At 35.6% G+C, this 20166-nt stretch overlaps 2 protein-coding genes across 7 annotated transcripts; both read right to left on the reverse strand.

Annotated features, from left to right (window-relative positions):
- Nucleotides 1-1079: 1079 nt before the first annotated feature.
- Nucleotides 1080-5836, reverse strand: LOC147479326 (lipid phosphate phosphatase 2-like). The gene is made up of 8 exons (XM_086579872.1): nucleotides 5456-5836; nucleotides 3471-3695; nucleotides 3276-3363; nucleotides 3074-3183; nucleotides 2866-2959; nucleotides 1821-2009; nucleotides 1641-1700; nucleotides 1080-1455 (listed from the first exon to the last, which is right to left on the reverse strand). The coding sequence occupies exons 2-8, from the start codon at nucleotides 3684-3686 to the stop codon at nucleotides 1247-1249; spliced, it is 966 nt and encodes a 321-aa protein (XP_086435998.1). The 5' UTR covers nucleotides 3687-3695; nucleotides 5456-5836; the 3' UTR covers nucleotides 1080-1246.
- Nucleotides 5837-7402: 1566 nt separating this feature from the next.
- On the reverse strand, nucleotides 7403-12792 carry LOC147479327 (lipid phosphate phosphatase 2-like). Of its 6 annotated transcripts, none has more exons than XM_086581249.1 (9): nucleotides 12418-12657; nucleotides 11886-11930; nucleotides 11010-11231; nucleotides 10796-10883; nucleotides 10567-10676; nucleotides 9442-9532; nucleotides 8215-8403; nucleotides 8066-8125; nucleotides 7403-7781 (listed from the first exon to the last, which is right to left on the reverse strand). In XM_086581249.1, the coding sequence occupies exons 3-9, from the start codon at nucleotides 11223-11225 to the stop codon at nucleotides 7585-7587; spliced, it is 951 nt and encodes a 316-aa protein (XP_086437375.1). In that variant the 5' UTR covers nucleotides 11226-11231; nucleotides 11886-11930; nucleotides 12418-12657; the 3' UTR covers nucleotides 7403-7584. The 6 variants fall into 6 exon arrangements, with proteins under 6 accessions (XP_086437375.1, XP_086437373.1, XP_086437378.1 ...); XM_086581247.1 differs by lacking the exon at nucleotides 12418-12657 and adding an exon at nucleotides 12178-12318; XM_086581252.1 differs by lacking the exon at nucleotides 12418-12657 and adding an exon at nucleotides 12178-12256 and having other exon boundaries at nucleotides 11010-11226.
- Between the last annotated feature and the right edge of the window lie 7374 nt (nucleotides 12793-20166).

Genomic DNA, 20166 nt, shown 5'->3' on the forward strand with positions numbered 1-20166 from the left:
TCCTTCCTCCCATGTCGACGACCACGCTAGAAACCACCGCATAACAAATAAATTTGTCGAAGTCCTTCTTTAGTTACATTCGATCTAACCGGAATTGGAGGCATAAAGCAAAAACCAGTACTGGAAATTTATCAGCATACCTTACTCTGTCATCTTTGTACAACAATAACAATAAGGTAAAGTCAAATCCAATCTGAAATCTACACCTATAAATCTAAATTGGGGAAAAAAGAAAGAGAGAACACATGCAAATATTAGAAGAAGAGTTGGTTAGGTTGCTTAAAGAGTTGTGCGCAATTTCCACATCCAAAGATACTTTGAATGAGTTACAGAGATACTTTGAATGAGTTCATGAAGAAAGGAGGGGAAGTTGAAAGAACTAAGTTTTTTGGACTGTTTTTAAGACCCGATATTAATGGAAATTTAAGTGGGTATTAATGGTAAGGCTACCCCGCGTACATTTCAATATAGGCGTGGATTTGGTTTTTGACCTGAATTGACATAAAACTCCTTTGTGAGTGTGTTGTAATTGAATGGTATAAATAAAAATAAAAATTTAAATGACGAAATAGTCCTTTTTAAAGACATTGAATAATTTTTTTTTATATTTAATTAGGGGTATTTGGTGGTAGAAAAAAGGCTGGTCTAATTTAAAAGGCCAGGTTAATTATGATGTATTTTACTAATAGAGATATCTAAAGATATATCTAAAGATTTTGAATTCATTTTTTTTCGTAATTAGTATTAGAATTTACAAAAAGTTGGAGACTCTGTTAAGCCTTGAAAAATAGAGCCAAGAGAGTATAGCTATAATATATATCTAAAGATTTTTGTGGTTGGGGTATTATATTTGCTTTTAACAGCCCATATAGCCCCCCATTGGATTTGTCTGTGGTTGGGGTGAATGAAATTACTATGTAGTCCTGATGGATTGGGTCAGGATCCACCCATTTAGCAGTATAAAGATGGGCCAAACGGCCCAAACCCAACCTACGTTTGTATGTCTTACAAGTTGCTACCGAGCGAGCACTGACTACGTAGTGAGAAAGCACGCAGTGCTCATGCGTTAGAATTGCAGCTGAGAAAGAAACCTTAATTGCCTCATAGTCAAAATTTCGGAATCTCATGTTAAGAGTCAAATACAAAATGAAGGAGCAGGCGTGTAAGGTGGCCGTGTAAAGAGTAACTTTTTACAGATGAACGAAGTATAGACTGTCTTAGACACGTTTACATTTAAACTCCAAAATCAATTTCTCCTCCCAGTTTCCATCCGATCCAGAATTGAGTTTGAGTCATATGTGTGGAGTTCTGATGTCTCTCTGTTACGTTCGGATGGCATATAAACGCTTTCAATCTCCGAGGGCTGGAAATTATAACCATTTTCTGTGTTTGAAGACGGTTCGGCAATGCTTCCTCTCTCGGCCAACATCTCAATATACGCATGGGGACTAAAACCTGCATCCAACATTCCAACAAGAGGAAGAATTCATTAAAAGTAGAGAAAAACTTATCTTAAATATTCCTGAAATTTGAAAGGGGAGATGGCGCAAATTCACATAGGTCAACGTGAGAATATATACAATATAACATAGTTACATGGATGATAGAAATTTTGTAGGGACAGATGATAGAAAACATACCATCTGGATGATAAGGAGGAGGAAAAAACTGCAAATAACACGCTGAAGCCACAGTTAATCCTGCAAAACAGAGAGAAAACATTAAGAAGTGTTTGCTGTACATAACACTTAACAGACATTTCATTTGACTAGACATGATTCCGCTGACTACAAATTAAGATTAACTCAAGATGTACGAACCTATAAGACCACCAGCAAACACATCTTGCCAATGATGCCAATAGTCATCAACTCGAGATATTCCAACAAGGGCTGCAACAAGCAAGGGAAGTAAAGGAATGCAAAGCTTTGCAACATGCCCTTTGCGATCAAAGATTCTAATTTTCCCCGATAAGTACCAAGCAAGGAAACCAAGACCTGCAAAGGACCCTACAAAAAATTGAATGCAAGTGTTTATTTTACTTTTTCATTTCATTCTTATCAACAATAAACTGTGAGATCAGTTGAGATTTATAATCCCTTATCGGGTCTAAAGCCTTGCGTTCAAATGTATAAATCCTAGGGCCTCTCCACTTATCACCAATTGGTTTTAAGTTGGATGCCCAAATTCTACAAGATCAATTACTTATTAAATACAAGAATGGAACATCTAAATATTGTGGAAAAAAAACTTTCACTGAAACAAGCGACAAGTAAAAGATTAAATTCAAAATGATTCCAGGAAATTGATGCGTAGTGGGTGAAGACCGCTTTCAATATCAAATATTTGCCTAACAGCTAAATTGTTCTCTCAGCTGAACCAATTTGCACAAAGTGTTTTTATCAAATGAAATCTAATGGATAATACCGCTCCTTGCGAAATCCAAAATCCAAATCCTCATGTAGATATTCATCTCTAATAAGTCATTAACTCATTAGGAGTATTTCAAGATTGATGTCAGACATGGTTGTACAGGTCTTAGAAAAGACTTAAAACTAAATAAATACAAGTTATTAGCTTTTGTCCACTAAGACTCTAAGAGCACAAACACACGATTCAAAAGATTCATCACCATCCCTCAAACTGGAAATCCCTAACGTCTACTAGCAGAAAATTGGAAAGTGACGGCAGAAACAGTGGATCATGTTCAAATAGGGAAAACACACATATATCCACTACAAGCTCCACACACAAAAAAAAGTATCCACCACCATGGTCAACGAAGACTGAGGGCTATAATTAAATGTAAAACTGCAAATTAACACTGCATGGAACATATGATCATCTAACAATGTCACTGCTTACATGAAGTATGCCCACTCGGAAAACTCTTATGTCCTTCCTTGATGACTGCCTTATCTCCATGACAAATAACATTCTTTGTGACAGTATCGTAAAACTGCACATGCCAAATCACCAAGATCGTGTGACCTTTGTGTAAACTAATCACGAATTCATGGAAATACTAAAAGAAAAATTAAACGATAACAAGGTAGCAACAGTAAGACCATACATCCTTCCCATCAGGAAAACAACGCCAAAAGAAGTCTGGTCGAGGTCGACCCACAGCATCTTTAATTGCATCCGTTATAACACCAGTTATAAGTACAGAAAAAAGAAGTCCTGGATTCAAAGAATTCAGTCAGTAGGTACATCAAGATGACCCCAGAAACAAACAGGTTGTTTACATATATTATATAAGAAACCAAACGTACCTAATATGGCGTGGTGCAGATCATATACGTCCTTTCTGTAAAAGTAGATCACAGCAAAGATTGCAAAAGGCAATAATATTGCAATCACCTGTCGTTGCAAAGAGATAAGCAAACATTTCTCAGAAAGCCGCAATTCATGCAATAACTACGAAAGAAAGGTTTAAAAAAAACAAATAGTTAGGATGCGGAACATACCGGAACAGACCAAAATGGCACAGTATTGCTTTTCAGTGGATACTTAAGGTCGGTAAACATATCTTCTCCAACAAAGCGGTAAAATGGATTTATAACGTTCAACACAATTTCTATCCCCACGAGAAGTACCAGTATTATCCAGTCATGCATATGAAACCTTGCCACATGAACTCCATGAGACTTTATAGTATGTGATCCCAACTGAATCTCTGGCATCTTCACCAACTGAAAAACGATAAAACATCACTTTGTTCTCAATTACTATCGAAGAATAAGTACAAAAAAATTATCATGGATAGAACTTCATGAAGAATGAAAGGAATAGTCTATCCTGCATGCCAATTCAAATTTGCAGGTTACCTAAACATTTTGTCTTATGTTAAGAGAAGTACAGAAGTTCAAGAGTTAATTGAAAGTTGTAAAAGGAAAAAAAATAAAAGTAAAGAACATAATACAATAATATCATAAAAACAAAATAACCAACCCTAAACACATTGAAAGCAATAAAGTACCTTCTAGCTTAGTTCATAAAACCTTTGGGTGATGATAGTAGAGGTATGGGGTTCGAACCCCACTACACACTATTGAGTTACTGATCTCTTTAAAAACAGGCTTGCCCACACATTTTTAGTAAGTGCCTTCTAGCTTAGTTGGTAAAACCTTTGAGTGATGATACTAGAGGTCTGGGTTCGAACCCCGCTACACACTATTAAGTTACTGATCTCTTTAAAAACAAACTTGCCCACACATTTTTTTGCAAGTGCCGACTAGCAAAGTCGGTAAAACCTTTGGGTGATGATACCAGAGGTCTGGGGATCGAACCCCGGCAGCATCAAAGAGTTACTGATCTCATTTAAAACAAGCTTACCAATAAAAATTAAAAAAAAAAAAAAAAAAAAGTAAAGTGCAACAGTTTGTTCAATAAGACATTGTGGAATACGAGTTGCATAAAAACTTGTTTGAGAAATTTGATATCAAGGCCATTTTTTAGCTAATATAAAATAACTTGTTATTAAAAACTTAAGTTACGTTGACACGGATACATGTGTCCGTATTAGACATGTCTATGAAATGTCTGACACAGTAAAATACCAAATATTGAGGAATATCACATACAATATGTGTGCGACATGTATCTAACACAGATTATTTCTAAAATATGGTGTCCATGAAACACAGTAAAAAATTGTATCTCCCACACAGAACACAGCGCCTTCGACAACCTATTATATGTATGACAAAAGACATGCTTGAAAGATGCTCTGAACATAAAATTTACATAGAAAATATTAAAGACCAAATTATCGACCTGTGAGTACCACGAGTCAACAGTGTGGAGGATACTAATGACTTAATTATAGACAGTGTGGACCCCGAGTAAAAAATGTGAGGTACAAACGAGGATCATTCTCCATTACATAAGGTTGAAATATAACATATCATTTTTGTTCTGGTTTAGTACTTTAGTTTAAGTTTGAACATTTGAACTCAAAACAATTAAGAGTTTAAGACAAGACTCTTTTCTATCCAAAAGTACAAGAACATTTGTAATCGAGTGCGAGTTAAAACCCAATGCCTTGTGAAAATCTGTAATTTCAATTACCATAGACTCATTGACTTTATCTAATATACTCCAAACGCCTTTTCAGAAATTTATGGAAATCATTGAAATAAGCAAGTTTTTGTTGATGTTCATTTTTTTATATATGTTCACTTGCTACAATCTCACTGTTTTAATCTAACTCCAAAGTTATCAAGTATCACATCTGACTATCTGAGGGTGTCCTAGTAATACTCAAGGAAAACTTGTATCAACCTACAAATTCAAAACTCACAAAAAAATTACCAAAAAAAGTGACTTTAAGACCCCTCATATGAATCGACAGTAAAACATAAAACATCTACAAGTAACAAAAATGAACATCAACAAAAACTGGTTAAATGAATATATGTATAAGATTAACGTTTTAAGAAAAGAAACTGACCTGAGAGAATAAGATCAGAAGAGCCGCCAAAGAAAATAGAACTACAGAAGATGAGAAAGAGAAAGAGTTTGGAGTTATCTATGTCGGGCCGAAAGCGTGGAGAAACAACAGCATGTTGCCAAAAAATGAGACCTCTGCTATGTTGACTGTTGTATATGAAATACTGTACTTGGGGAGATTTTAATTGAGGAAGTCAAGGACTTTGAGATCCTGGGACCCCCACTGGTCCCCATCATATAGACTCTTTGTAGGGACTAGGGAGTCAAGGAGATGGTCAATACTGGATTTTGCCATTAGGCGGCCCATCTAGTCACATGTTGTCTCTTTGTTTCCCCTCGCTCTTCTTTTTCTTAAAGTTTGAGCATAACGCGAAATTTGTATGGATTTTTTAGTTGGGCTAATTACTACGCGAAATTTGTATGGATTTTTTAGTTGGGCTAATTACTACGCGAAATTTGTATGGATTTTTTAGTTGGGCTAATTACCTCGACATACAGAAACTACCTACCTACATAATAAACTAAAAATTAATTTTATGGGTATGTGATCTCTATAACATCTGATTGAGCTGATTTTTTATGGAAATATTATTTATGATAAGAAAATAATATCTACCAAAAATCAGCCATTTGAATTGCATATGTCAATTACGTATTTCATTTTTGTATATCAACGTAACCAGCCCGTTTTTTAATATATTCTAAACATTTTGAAAAGTAGCGTTAAAAGTTAGAACGATGGTTTCAATAAAAAATTAAAACTATAAAACAAAACCAAACAACATTGTGTGCACTTTGCACTAGGCAATAAGAAGAGATGGATGGAGTTTACCAGAGTCGTTTTTTTAGCCTTGTCTGAGTCTTCTTTGATTCTTTTTAGGATTAAATATTCACTCCAAACTTGTTTAGTTTCCCTCCTTAAACTTTTCTTTTCTCCATCATTTCAAACTCTCCCTCCACCATTACTGTCCTTTAAGTGGAAGTTAAGACTGTTTGCACTTTGCGCGCCATTTTCTCCTAAATGTGCTACTAAAGTAAACTGTAAAAGTACTTCCCTCGGGTCCCAGTAACACAAAAGCTGGGAAGTTTTTTTTCGATAAGTTGGAAGTATTCCCAGAGTAAACATCCTAATTTTTTCGTCTAAGTTAAGACTGTTTGCACTCCACTTTCATTTGAGACGCCCTTTCTATTCCCAGACCTAGTGAGATGCATTAGACTGCTACCAAAATCATTTATTTGGCCTCTTCTTTAGGCAATTTATTTTAATCAGGTGGAATTTGCGACTTCAATTTTGAAATCATCCTGACAATTTGTTTCATCTGGGCTTTACTTGATATATCAGGCCATAACAGTTGGATTGCCAGTAGGTGCGGCGGAACCAACGTAGTACAAAAGTTCAACATCGTGTGCTGCATTAGATATTTAGATCTGTTGTTTAAATGCTGAAGAACGATGAAACCAAAGTTGTTTAAAGTTTGAACGCTGCAGTACCCTGTGTTCTGCTTCAACGTTGGGTTGACAGTTGACGCGACGAAGTAGAAGTACCAAAGTTCTGAACGCATTAGTTCCGCTGTGTGAGCCATTTTCAGATGTTCAGTGGGAAGCCACCGTCTCTTCCGGCTTCTGTCTTTTTTCATAGCTTACTAACCGCAATGCTAATCAAATTAACAAATGAAAACAGAACATCTCATATTAATTATTATTCAGTTAGTTTCCATGGTTAACACGGAGGCAATTTAAAGAGCAATCTGACCATCAATTAAGTGGCACTGAGATTTAAAAATATCAACAAGTTCGTAAATTAGTTTGCTCGATGATAAAAATTGGAGAAAAATGCTAGTTCACCATGATGTGAACTTATTGTGCATGACTTTTATATCTTCCGCTCACCATAGTATTTTTTTATTTTTTTTGCAAAGAGGGGTGCTTCTCAGAATTCACAACTTACTGACCATTAAATTCTAGATTCAATAACTAACCTTGAGTCTTCAACATGGCTACTTTCTAAAAGGCAAATTAATACACCATCTGTACAACATACATCTTTTGCAAATAAAATGCGGTGCATGTACAAAATTGAGTCTAAGGCGGCCGAGCAGAAATTCCATCTCAGATACAAGATATACAGAGTTACCTTCTCCCAGACTCCATTTCATCCAGGCTATGGTCATGTGCTTCAGATAATCCAATAGATCCATGGTTGTTCCGCTCATTTTGCTGCTGCACTACCTGCACCTCCATCGCTTGCACGTTAAGTGAATTGACAGTGATGGTCGGTTCTGTACCGCGCTCCTCCAGCATGCGGAAATATTCATAAGGACCCCAACCTACAACCAGAAGATGAAAAATCAGTTTAAAAACAAAGACATCATATAGCTGCTACACAATATCTACAATAGAAATGAATTTATTTGGCTCTAACTACAGAGAGGCAAATGCATGTTTTATTACAAGAAGATATATAAAATAACTTCTGTGAGTTTTTAGATAGTATCGCATAAAATGCATATCTAAACATTAAACTTCACAAAAACACATTCAGGTAAAGGAAAATAAGTGTAAAAGGAAAGAAAACAGCACACAATTCACTGACAATAGATGAAAATGTTACCATCATCACTATAAGGAGACGGGAAGAACTGCAGGTAGCAAAATGTCGCAACCGCCAAACCTACAGAAAAAATTGTGGAGGAAGTTAATAAATTCAAGTATCTGAATAGTTTTATATATACTAAAATATGACAAATCAAATGCACAAACCTAAGATGCCTCCTGCAAATACATCTTGCCAGTGGTGCCAGTAATCATCCACCCGAGATATAGCAACAAGACAAGCAACAAGTATAGGAAGAATGACAATGCATAACTTTGCCACATGGCCTTTGCGATCAAATACTTTAATTTTTCCTGACAAGTACAATGAAAGAAAACCAAGACCAGCAAAGGCCCCTGCACAAAAAATGATAAGATATATCAAGCTGTTTCTTAGAAGCAAACATGTAAGTTTGATATAAGGGTACAGCATACAGAAGTAAAATTTTCGTATTTCCTTCCACATTACAGTAAACCCACTTCATTTATTGCTATAATACAGTGCACATATTCTATAACATGATGCATATTCAAGTTCATTTACTATAATATCAGCACTGCTTATCGTTTCATCTGTAAGAAGCGATATTAAACAAACCTTTGAAGATACCATCTACCTATTGATCCCACTTTGTATCATTTAAGGATATGAGAAACAATTAGCAAGGTCCAAAAGTGAAAGTCTGGCCTAAGAACCTAATCAATCCCTTGCCAGTTTCCATAGATGATTGACCATTGGTAGCACCTAGGACAACAGTTTTAAACTATATTGATACTGCAGTGTTACAAACCACCAAGTAAGGGGCTGATCCTGATAAGAGTCCAATGGATCGAAATCAGGATACAGCAATAAGGGAGGACAGTAAGACAAGACTCCTAGAAAAGAAAATTATGGCCTTGTGACAGTGTAGATTTCAAAAATTCAAGCGTTTGTTAGTGCACTTTCTCCTCTATCCAATGTAAAGAAGATGCTGGTCACAAATAAACGTATTGATTATTGTGAATCATTGAAGATTCAGGAGCTTGTTAGATACTGACCGGTTTTTTATCAACAACTAATACGTACATTTTTAACTGGCATGGAAACCCCGGTTATGCATTATTAAGACAGTATTTAGCATTGTTTATGCTTCACTATGAGATACCTATACTAAAAAGAACAATTACTACTTTCAAGCTATACACTATCAAAATTAAGAAATTGTTCACATTACAGACAAGGTGAGTTGTTTTTAAAATATTTAATCATAATTAACCCAAATGTGCTTCCACATCATATATCAAACTGTAATTTTCAAGATATAATCTTGTATTGACTCCAAAAATGTTCATAGTAATTAGTAGAAGCAACTATCCCAGAGTGCTTTTCCAAATGCATTTAAAAATGGTGCTTACATGAAGCATGACCGCTCGGAAAACTTTTGTGTCCTTCCTTTATGACGCTAGCCACTCCATGGCAAACAACATTACCCAAATGATCATAGACCTGCAATACCACATAAAATTTGCTACGGTCAGGAGGTTGACACAATATCATATTTATATCATTATCGAAAAAATAAATAAATAAAAATATATATATATATATGGGGATGGTTATATGAACTCCGCCTTATAGTGACTCCAAAGCTACTCCACTCCTAATAGTAGACTTACAAGATGAATTGAGAGCTAATTTTTTGTGGAGATATACATCACATGATGGAGAACACCCCCACAAAAAATCAGCTCAATTGAATACGTTTAACATTGTCAAAAGTTGTACCGAAATTAAAAGATTATGGGCCGTTGGATAATTTCATAACATTATAAACGATTTTTGACTTTTTGTGAGGATGATCTCTATTGTGTGGAGTACATCGCCACCAAAAATTAGCTTCGAATTCATTGTATTTAGTGGTGGTCTTTTTAGAGTCATTTTAAGTGGAGTACATATGTATGATATTTATATTCCTTTTTGATATAATAATACGAAGCCCATACATTGAGCAACCGAAATCAGTTCGCAATTGTGAAGACCATTCCTGCAATGTATTGGTCCAATATTGAGGTCTAACACACATACGAAATTGTTAAATAGTAATACGAATCGCAAGTGGACCTTTTGGATGGTTGTAAATGCACTTATCTGTTTTAGAAATGAACCCCTTGATAAGGATAACCCCAGTTAAGGAGTACATCATGTGAGTGCAATCCCATGGGACATGGAGTATGTACTGACCCTTACATTGACATCTCAATACCATGGAGCTAAAACTTATATACACAGGAAATTGAAATTTCCCAACCCATCCAATTAAACCATTGTACCATGTCAACTACTCAAGTTAGTAATGTTGAAATGGAACTATTGGGATGATGATCAAAGTAGTAAGGAAGATCGAATCACAGTTCTATACTTCTATTGTCCAACATGATCTCCATAGAGCTCATCAATGAGAAGCTTAACCATAACCTCCCCACAAATATGTAACATAAAGTTTAGAATACAGTAAACATGTACAAATGAAAAGAACATACATCCTTCCCGTCAGGAAAACAACGCCAGTAGAAATCCGGTCGAGGTCGGCCAACAGCATTCTTTATTGCATCCGTTAAAACCGCCGATATCAGTATAGAGTATAAGAGCCCTGTCTTTCGCAAACCATGATTCAATATCAGATAAAATTAATAGAACTCTTCTTTGGCTAGTGGTGTCTAAAAAATAAATACATTTCATAATAAGAATGAGGAGAGAGAATAGAATGACCTAGAACACCATGATGCAGATCATAGACGTCTCTCCGACGATAGTAGACGAACAGAAAAATAAGGACTGGTAACAGGACTGCAATCAACTGGTACAGTGAAAGATGAAGTCTGTCAATGAAACTTGTTTGAAAAAGATCAAACTAGGATTCCAGGAATGGCCACGCAGGAGTTATCAGTTACAGTACTAAAATATTTATCCATAAGATACTTACTGGAACAGCCCATACAGGCACGGTATTGTCTTTCAAAGGATACTTGAGATCAGTCATCATGTCCCTCCCCACATAGCGGTAAAAAGGATGAGTAACATATAAAACTATCTCAATACCACCAAGAACCAATAGTATAATCCAGTCATGCATATGCGTTCTTGCAACTTGAAATCCATGGGATCTTAGAGTATGTGCACCAAGGTGTACCTCTCTCATTCTATCCTATTAAGAACAATCACAGGAAGGATATTAATTAACACATACATTCAAGAGGGATTATTACACATATAAAATTAACAACTCACTTCCGCCCAACAAACCACAATCGGCTTCCTTTATGAAAGGCAGTGAAGTAAGAAAATGAGAATCCATTCAAAAAATGAAAGTAAAAATTTCGTTTTTAAGATAATACATACACAGAAACATTTCTGTATCTATATGAACTAGCAAGTTACATCATTTCCGTACATATAACATTTGGGATGTTCCACAAAACAACTGTTCCTTTTAACCAATCTTTTAAACCAAAACAAAATTTCAAATGGAATGTTACTACTTTTCGCCATAAACAAATTTAATAAGCAAAATATCCAGCACACAATTTCGAGTTCAAACTTACAACACAACAAAATCAGAACCACACACTTAACCTCTAAGAAGTCTCGACAAACAAATTCTGGAGTCCAGATCCAAATCCCATTCACACCATCCCATGTGTAAAGAGACAAGATCCTAGCCATTTTAGTAAATACTTTGACAACAAACCTCCACCCTACCACTATTGTGTATTGATTAATGACTTCATTTAACGACCTTAAAGAAACACACTTAAATATTTCTATTCACAAATATATAAAATATAGAAGCCAAAACCACCTTTTGAAGAGACAAGAGTTCCTCCTCTAAAGCATGGCTAGCATTCTGAGCAAAACCAGAAATATATAAGTTTCTTCATAATATAATAATGATCCTAATCTAATAAATAAGCATACAAACCTTCTTTTTCACGATTCTTTTAAAAAATAAAAATAAACAAACGATATTATCATAGTCATAATTTCAAAGATTGCGACAGTTATTATATAACAAAACTGGATGGTGCAATTCATCTTCAAAATGACATGTCATACAGTAATATCTCCAAATCTAACTAAAACTCTACACCAACCTGAGAATGAAACATTCCTTTAAGTTTCTCAAACCAAGTGAGAAACCCAGATCTTCTACGAAACAGAGAAGACATCTTTAGCGTACCAAAACAATTTTCAAAACAAGTGAGATTTTATAAAACTAACTGTCTTATCTCTTCAACATAAAACAAAAAAGCCAAAGTAAAAACAACACATGCGAGAGAGAGAAACAAAAATAAAGATTAAAGTAAAAGGAGAAGGAGAAAAAAAAAAGTTACCTGAAAGTGACAGGGAGAATTGTGGACGATAAATTCAAAAAGCAGAAGAGAATCCTTTGTTTTGGGGAAATGGATAAGAATGTTGGTGAAACAGTTAGAATGCAGGTTAAGTTTTAGTAAATTTGATGTACGGGATTACTTTGCGAACGGCGGTTCTTTCTTTGTTGGTTTGTTGGGCGGGCTTTGAATTCCAATTGGGTGGGAAGTTGCTATTTTGCCAAGTTGGGAGCGTGAGAACTCACCTTAATAATATAAAGGTTGGTAGATTTTCTATTCACCCGCTCAAAGTCTCAAACCGTATGGTTATAACCGTTAGCACCAATCCTGTTGGGAAATATTTTTATCAACGAACCTACCTTCTTTAGGTGGCTGCACGTTTACCTGAATTGAGCGTCAACATTCTTATTCCCAGTGTCCAATTAGTGACTGGAAATAGTGAGAGTGCTCTAAGTTCTGCTTGGTCCGTTACCAATGTTAATAGCGCATACGAGAGGTCGTGCACGACTCTTGGTCTGTTCCCCTCTCAGGCGCTCACACCCATGTAAAGTGGTGTTTTTGGTTTCGTTTAGGAGAGTGGAATTGGATTTAGGAAAAAGTTTAAACCGAGTTTGTTGTTGAGCGAACTGCCTACGTATCTTCTCTTGATTCTGGGAGGAGAGAAGAATCAGGTCTCACGTAGTTCATATAGATGGTATTTATAGACATTGGTAGATCCTCAAGACACGTGTATTGTCATGTACATATGTAGGGCGGAGATTGAGTATGAGTGTTAGGTTGGTTTTGGTTGAAATTGTGTGATGATTGGAAGTGGGTGCAATAGTTCATATATCACGGTGATTGGAAGTACAGGTATGGCTGCTGTGATGATTGCACCTGGATAAGGGATGGTGTCCTTATCTGAAGCGTTCTGCTTTAGGTCGCTCATTCGCTTTAAGGTATTCTTGAGCGAAGTGAAGTGTATCACCTACATGAAGCGAGCTACTCACAAATCGATCTTGGAGGTCGGTGTCATGAGTTCGCTACGATATTTGCTTATGTTTAACGCGTGCTTAATATTCTTTAATGAGAATATTACTCCCTTTTGACCCCTCGATGGATTGTGTTGTACATTAAAGCGATCTGGCGACTTTGTTACCAAATGCGTGTTGAGCATGAGTGGAAGAGCGGGCTGGCGTGAAAGGAACTGACTGCTTCGCCATAAGGGTCGAGTCGTGTTGTATAACGAGTGAATGTGAACTGGAGGTTGGCATGCGGTTGGCACGTGACAGAATCATAGCAGTTGGGAAGAAAACGTGTTGCCGCATTTTCCGGAACCCTGAAAAGACAGTCCTTGAGACACGTGTGCGGGCTAGGGCGTAGGTGATAATCATAACTCCTTGGTAACTGAACGGGCGATTGCATAAAATTGAATTTGGAATAATTGGAAAGTTATTTCCTGTTTTCTTCTTCAGCAAAACCGCAAGCTAGGGTTTCTCAGGTGAGTGCTTCTGCTGCCGTTACCTTTCCATTTTCAGTGTTCTTTCTTCTTGTTCAAGTGATGTGTGTCTAGGAGGTAGGTCGGTGTTAGGTTTTATTGTTTAAGCTTGGGTATTTGATAAGAAGAAAACGTAAAAATGTCTAACTCTGACGATACTCAATCTAAAGAGGTTCGGGAGATCTCTTTAAGTTGTGGGGAGTATGAGGAAGATAAAGAAGAGTTGGTGAGTCTTGGGAGTCGATCTGAGCATGGTGAGGCTGAAGTTAGGGAAGATGAGGGTAGTGTACGATCTGGTTCTGTTGGTGTTGTGGCTAGCACGTCAAGTCGCGATGAAGGGTCATCTTCAAGTGGGTTGCCCCCTAGGACAGTGGATCGTTTTGCAACGAGTGCGTTCTCCGAACTTAGGGCAACTTACAGGATAGATATACCCGACTTGGAGATATACAAACCAGAATTGCGTGAAAATGTGCGGAGTGAAGAATATAACCCTCCAAATGGTGGGATTATAATCTGCGAGGGTCAGTTGATAGCACATATGCGAATACCGTTCTCAAAACTGGTTTGTGATTTTTTAACTGAATGTTAGAAATCCCCTTGTCAGTTTATTGGTAACACCTAGTGGCTGTTCAAGGTGTTCAACTTATTGAATGATAGTGGTGAATACCACATAGGGGTATCTGATATTATGGAACATTTTGTTGTCAAGCAATCTCGCAATTTCAACTTTAGCTTGCAAACTTTGAGTGGGCATTCTAGTGTTATGGATGGTGTAAGCAATGAGGCTTGGAAGAAGAGGTTTGGAAGAAGTGTCAAGGTGTTCTTTCATCAGCGATTTGGCGAGTGTCGTGTTGCGCACACGACAAGCGTTGGAGAATGTCCAGGGTGGCGAAAGACTCTTTCATACCTGTTTCCATGCACAGTAGTTTGGCTTTGAACCGACCTATAAATTCACGAATTGTTTCGTCTTCGCCAAGTGAGAGTTGAAACAACGAATCCAGATCAGCTTTCTTACGCCTGTTATGGACGTACTGACTAGCAAATGAATCGGTGAGCTGCTCGAAGGTCTTTATCAAGTCTTGCTCGAGTGAGAAAAACCAATCGAGTGCACCGTCTTTGAGACTGGCGGGAAACAAACGAAAGTGGAGGTGATCAAACTCTGGTGCGCTACATAGTGTCAGGCTTTGAATATAACGAGCCACATGTTGACCAGGGAACGTGCTGCCATTGTACATCGGAAAACATGGCTGAACAAAATCTTGAGGGGAGGGTTTACTGAGTACCTCCTTAGTGAACGGCGATGCGCGGTATGTCTTGAGCATTTTCTGAACGATCTGGGTTGCGTCTTTTCAGATCGCGACTCTAGCCAATCCTTTCGGCGTACTCGTTAAACCGCTGTTGATTAACCGTTGATGTCATTCAAGCCGACGTTCCCAACTAGTTGTTGTTGCGGCGCCTACTTGTGTGTACGAAAGCAACATTTTTCTGCCTTAGCAAGGAAATGCTCTCATTCGTTAAACCTAGCTGGTTTGCGAGGTTTTGAACTTGAGCTTCGAGGCTTGCCATGCTTCATGGGCTTGAGAATTTTTCTTTTTGGTAGTAGGATTTATGAAGTGGTTCTCAAGGAATCGAGACCACAGACGGCGCCAATGTAAATGGGCGTTTTTGGTTTCCTTTACATATAGGGGAGGAAGGAGAGTGGAATTGGATTTAGGAAAAGGTTTAGACCGAGTTCGTTATTGAGCGAACTGCCTACATATCTTCTCTTTATTCTGGGGGGAGAGAAGAATCAGGTAGTCTCACGTAGTTCATATAGGTGGTATTTATAGGCATTGGAAGGTCTAGATCTTCGAGACACGTGTATTGTCATGTACATATGTAGGGCGGAGATTGAGTATGAGTGTTAGGTTGGTTTTGGTTGGAATTGTGTGATGATTGGGAGTGGGTGCAGTAATTCATATATCACGGTGATTGGAAGTACAGGTATGGTTGTTGTGATGATTGCACCTGGATAAGGGATGGTGTCCTTATCTGAAGCGTTCTACTTTAGGTCGCTCATTCGCCTTGAGGTATTCTTGAGCGAGCTGAAGTGTACCACCTACATGAAGCGAGCTGCTCACGAATCAATCTTGGAGGTCGGTGTCATGAGTTCGCTATGATCTCTACTTATGCTTAATGCGTGCTTAATATTTTTAATGAGAATATTACTCCCTTACAACCACAAAGATCACGCGTTAGTAGCAAACTTACTTTGTTACCAAACTTTGGGAGTGACAGACTGACAATCCTTTTACATTATAGTGATCGCCAACAAAGTACATATACATGTTGTGAAACATTTACAGAGAAGCGCTGGACGTATGGCATGTCTATTGTGTTGCGTCCAGTGTTCGTGATTTCGAACGAAACCTCGGACTTCCGCCCAAAAAATCGAAACCAAATATAGAGTCAAAATATTGATTGTTCCGAAATCGATTGAAATTTCAAATATGATAGGGGTCGAAATTTGATAAATTTTGGTTTTTGGATTTGTCGGAATTTTTCCCGAACTATGGTTGCGTCATCCGATTGAATTTTTTTCTCGTGTCGGACCTCTTTTATTGATGCTTGATGTTTCCACATTTCAGGATTATTGCCTTATTGGTAGCATTTTGTGATACTCCTCAAAATTATCCACTCCTATTATACTATTAGAGCATTCCCAATGCAAATCACTATGAGGGAAAATTTAGAGTTTTCACTTTTGAATACCAAAAAACTCTTGCTCAACGCAAGGGTGACAAAGTCGGTGACGTGTAACTAAGTCACAACGAGGGTATCACTTGCTACTGAGATTTTCATTGAGTTGTGAGCTTTGGATGTAATGTTTTATTCTATTTCGTGTGTGTGTGTTTTTTTTTATTTGTTTAATTAATTAATTAATTATTTTATTTTTATTATTTTTTTTTCCGGATGGAATGTTTCAAAAAAAATCTAAAAAATAAAAAAAAAAAAATTGCAAAATAATTTTTTTAAAATGATCGGGATGTTTCAAAAAAAGTCGGCATTTTTTTTTCAAATTTTACATTCAAACGGAATCAAACATTCTGTCCGAGATTCAAAATCACCTCTGCATTGGGGACCCTCACCTTGTTTTTCATCAAACCGGTAGCAAAGATGAGAAATTGAACCTACGTGGAGGTGAAAAACACTGACTTACATTTGGAATGCTCTTAAACATTTATGGCTTTATGTTACACTCTGTGTTCACATTCCGAACCAAAATGTCAGAATTCCACCAGATGTTTCGGTTTTTCAAAAAAATGAAAAAAAAACAACACAGGATTGAAATATTAGTGATTTCAAAATTAATCGAAATTAAAATATAACATGGATAAAAATATTGTGAATTTCAGTTTTAAATATTGTGAATTTTAATTTTTTAAATTTCTGAAATTCCAATAACTTCAAAATCCCGAAACTATAGCCACTGGACTACATTTACTTTAATTTGATATTGGCTGATTGAGTGTTGCACACAATTTGACTTGTATAAGATTTTGTTAATTAGGTCCACAAAAATTGATGACATTCAGATAAGATCAAATTTGCGCCGCCTCCTACGGACATATAGGAGGGAAACTAAGTTTAGTTACAACTTACCAGACCAACTAAAAAGACTTTTTTTTTTTTTTAATGAGAACTAACTAAAAAGACGTTGATGAATGATGATAGACTTCATATTTCTTTTCAACTTACATGAATCAGTAATAATTTTCGTCATGATAGGCAAATAATTTTATAGTGGGTCCGCAAATAATTTCATAGTGGGTCCAAACCTGTCAGCCTAAAAAAGTCGATTTGATTTGAATGAGACACATGTGGTTGGTTTCTTTACTAAATTTATCCACCCACACATGGACCAAAATATCGCATATATATATATATATATATATATATATATGATATATTGTCGATATATATCGGTATTTTGGTACACCGATATCGATATTTTCGATATATATCCACCGAATATAGAATATTTTTTTCCCGATATATATCAAAATTTTCCGATATAAAATTTTATATCACCGATATAATTGATATATACGATATTTACGATATATATCGGTTGACTTTTGACCATTTTTAAATATAAATCCGATATTTCCGATATATTTCCGATATTATATGTCTAATATATCCGATATTTTCAATATTTTAAATAGTTTGGAATGGTCACCAAAATAATAAATATATCCGATATATATCGGTTTTGGATACACCGATATATTGATCGATATCGATATTTTGGGCCTTGCACCCACAAGCTTGATGGTGCCCAGAACTCCAGAAGAACATTGAATATTTTTATTCCAGGTGATGAACAGATCATATCTTGCCCTGACTGCGACCTTACTAGCTAACTTCTTATGGTTCTCTTGCTATCTAACTATCTTCATAGTATAGAAGTATAGAACTCTATCTTCCTAAAGGAAAATAAAAATCCACTTCAATCCCTCCTAGGCAGGCTAGAAGGCAAATCTTAATGTTTTTCTTCGTACAAACACTCATCTATACCGCTATACGGCTATAATGATAATGTTCATCTAAAAGTTTTTTTTTTTTTTAATAGTAAATCTAAAAACTATATATTTATAATCCCTCCTAAGCTATTTATAACTCACCTTTGACTTAAAGACTTTACCAATGCCAATTTTTAGTAGACTATTTTTCGCAATCTATTATCTATATAATAAAACAAATACCTCTAATGAAAGATTTTCTCTCTCCTAAGTGACACTCTAATACGAGAGTTAGCTTTTTATCTCTTCTATGTGACACTCTACCATGAAAGATAGTATTTTCTAATAGTCTACAATCCAACGTGCATGAACTTCTTTAGAGAGTTTGAGTGTATTTCTAATTTTTAAATTTGGAGAGTTTGAGTGTATCTTCAATTCTTATATATTTAATCAAATAAAAAAAATTGCTAAAAAATGGGTGATTTGTATAAAGTAATTTCCTATTACGAATCAAACACTTTTAGTGTTCCAATTCTTATATATTTGATCATATCAAATAAAAAAAAATTGATAAAAAATAGGTGATTTGTATGAAGCTAATTCTCTATTACAAATCATACAATTTTAGTGTCTATGATAAAACACAGACTTCTTTCACTAAAACAGAGACCTCCAATTCTTATATATTTGATCAAATAAAAAAAATTGCTAAAAAATAGGTGATTTGTAGAAAATAATTTCCTATTACGAATCAAACAATTTTAGTGTTCTAATTCTTATATATTTGATCATATCAAATAAAAAAATTTGTTAAAAAATAGGTGATTTGTATAAACTAATTCTCTATTACAAATCATACACTTTTAGTGTATATGATAAAGCACCGACTTCTTTCACTAAAGTAGAGACCTCCAACGGAGGATTTTCACTCTCCTATATGACACTATAATATGAGAGTTAGTCTTTTCTCTCTCCTATGTCGCACTCTTAATATAAAAGATAGTCTTTTTTAATAGCCTATAATCTCAAATATATGGAACATCTTTGGAGAGTTTGAGTGTAATTCTAATTCTTATATTTGGAAAGTTTGAGTGTATTTCCAATTCTTATATATTTGATCAAATAAAAAAAATTGCTAAAAAATAAGTGATTTGTAAAAAGTTCATATTACGAATCAAACACTTTTAGTGTTCCAATTCTTATATATTTGATTAAATAAAAAAAATTGCTAAAATATAGGTGATTTGTATAAGCTAATTCCCTATTACAAATCATACAATTTTAGTGTTTATGATAAAGCACCGACTTATTTCGAATATATGCTTAACACAACCTCAAAAATACTACATATTCTTCAGTTAATAACTTATTATAGGGTGTAAAATCAGCTTCTGACGGTTCCCCACATTCTTTAAGGATTATGTGAGATATACCGAATTAGAACACTCAAAATATTATTCGTATAACCCTTTCATATATATACCTAAAATTTGCATTTGTTGTTGGTTATTATCTTCTTAAGAAGTAGACTAATATACTTCTCGAGTAAGTGCCAGAATACTCATCACGTACTCTCACATTTTTAACATATGCATTTTTCATCTTTTTCGTTTTTCTTTCTTGGATCTCATTCTGATTTTCAAACACATATAGGCTACAATATGATAATACATATTAAAAGTCTAAATCTGTAAAAAGAACACCGACTTAATTATTATGAAGGACTATTTTTATTTGCACATTTGGTTTATGCTTCTTTGTATGATATTG

The sequence above is a fragment of the Coptis chinensis genome, chromosome 8 (assembly GCF_015680905.1).
Source record: "Coptis chinensis isolate HL-2020 chromosome 8, ASM1568090v1, whole genome shotgun sequence".
NCBI lineage: Eukaryota > Viridiplantae > Streptophyta > Magnoliopsida > Ranunculales > Ranunculaceae > Coptis > Coptis chinensis.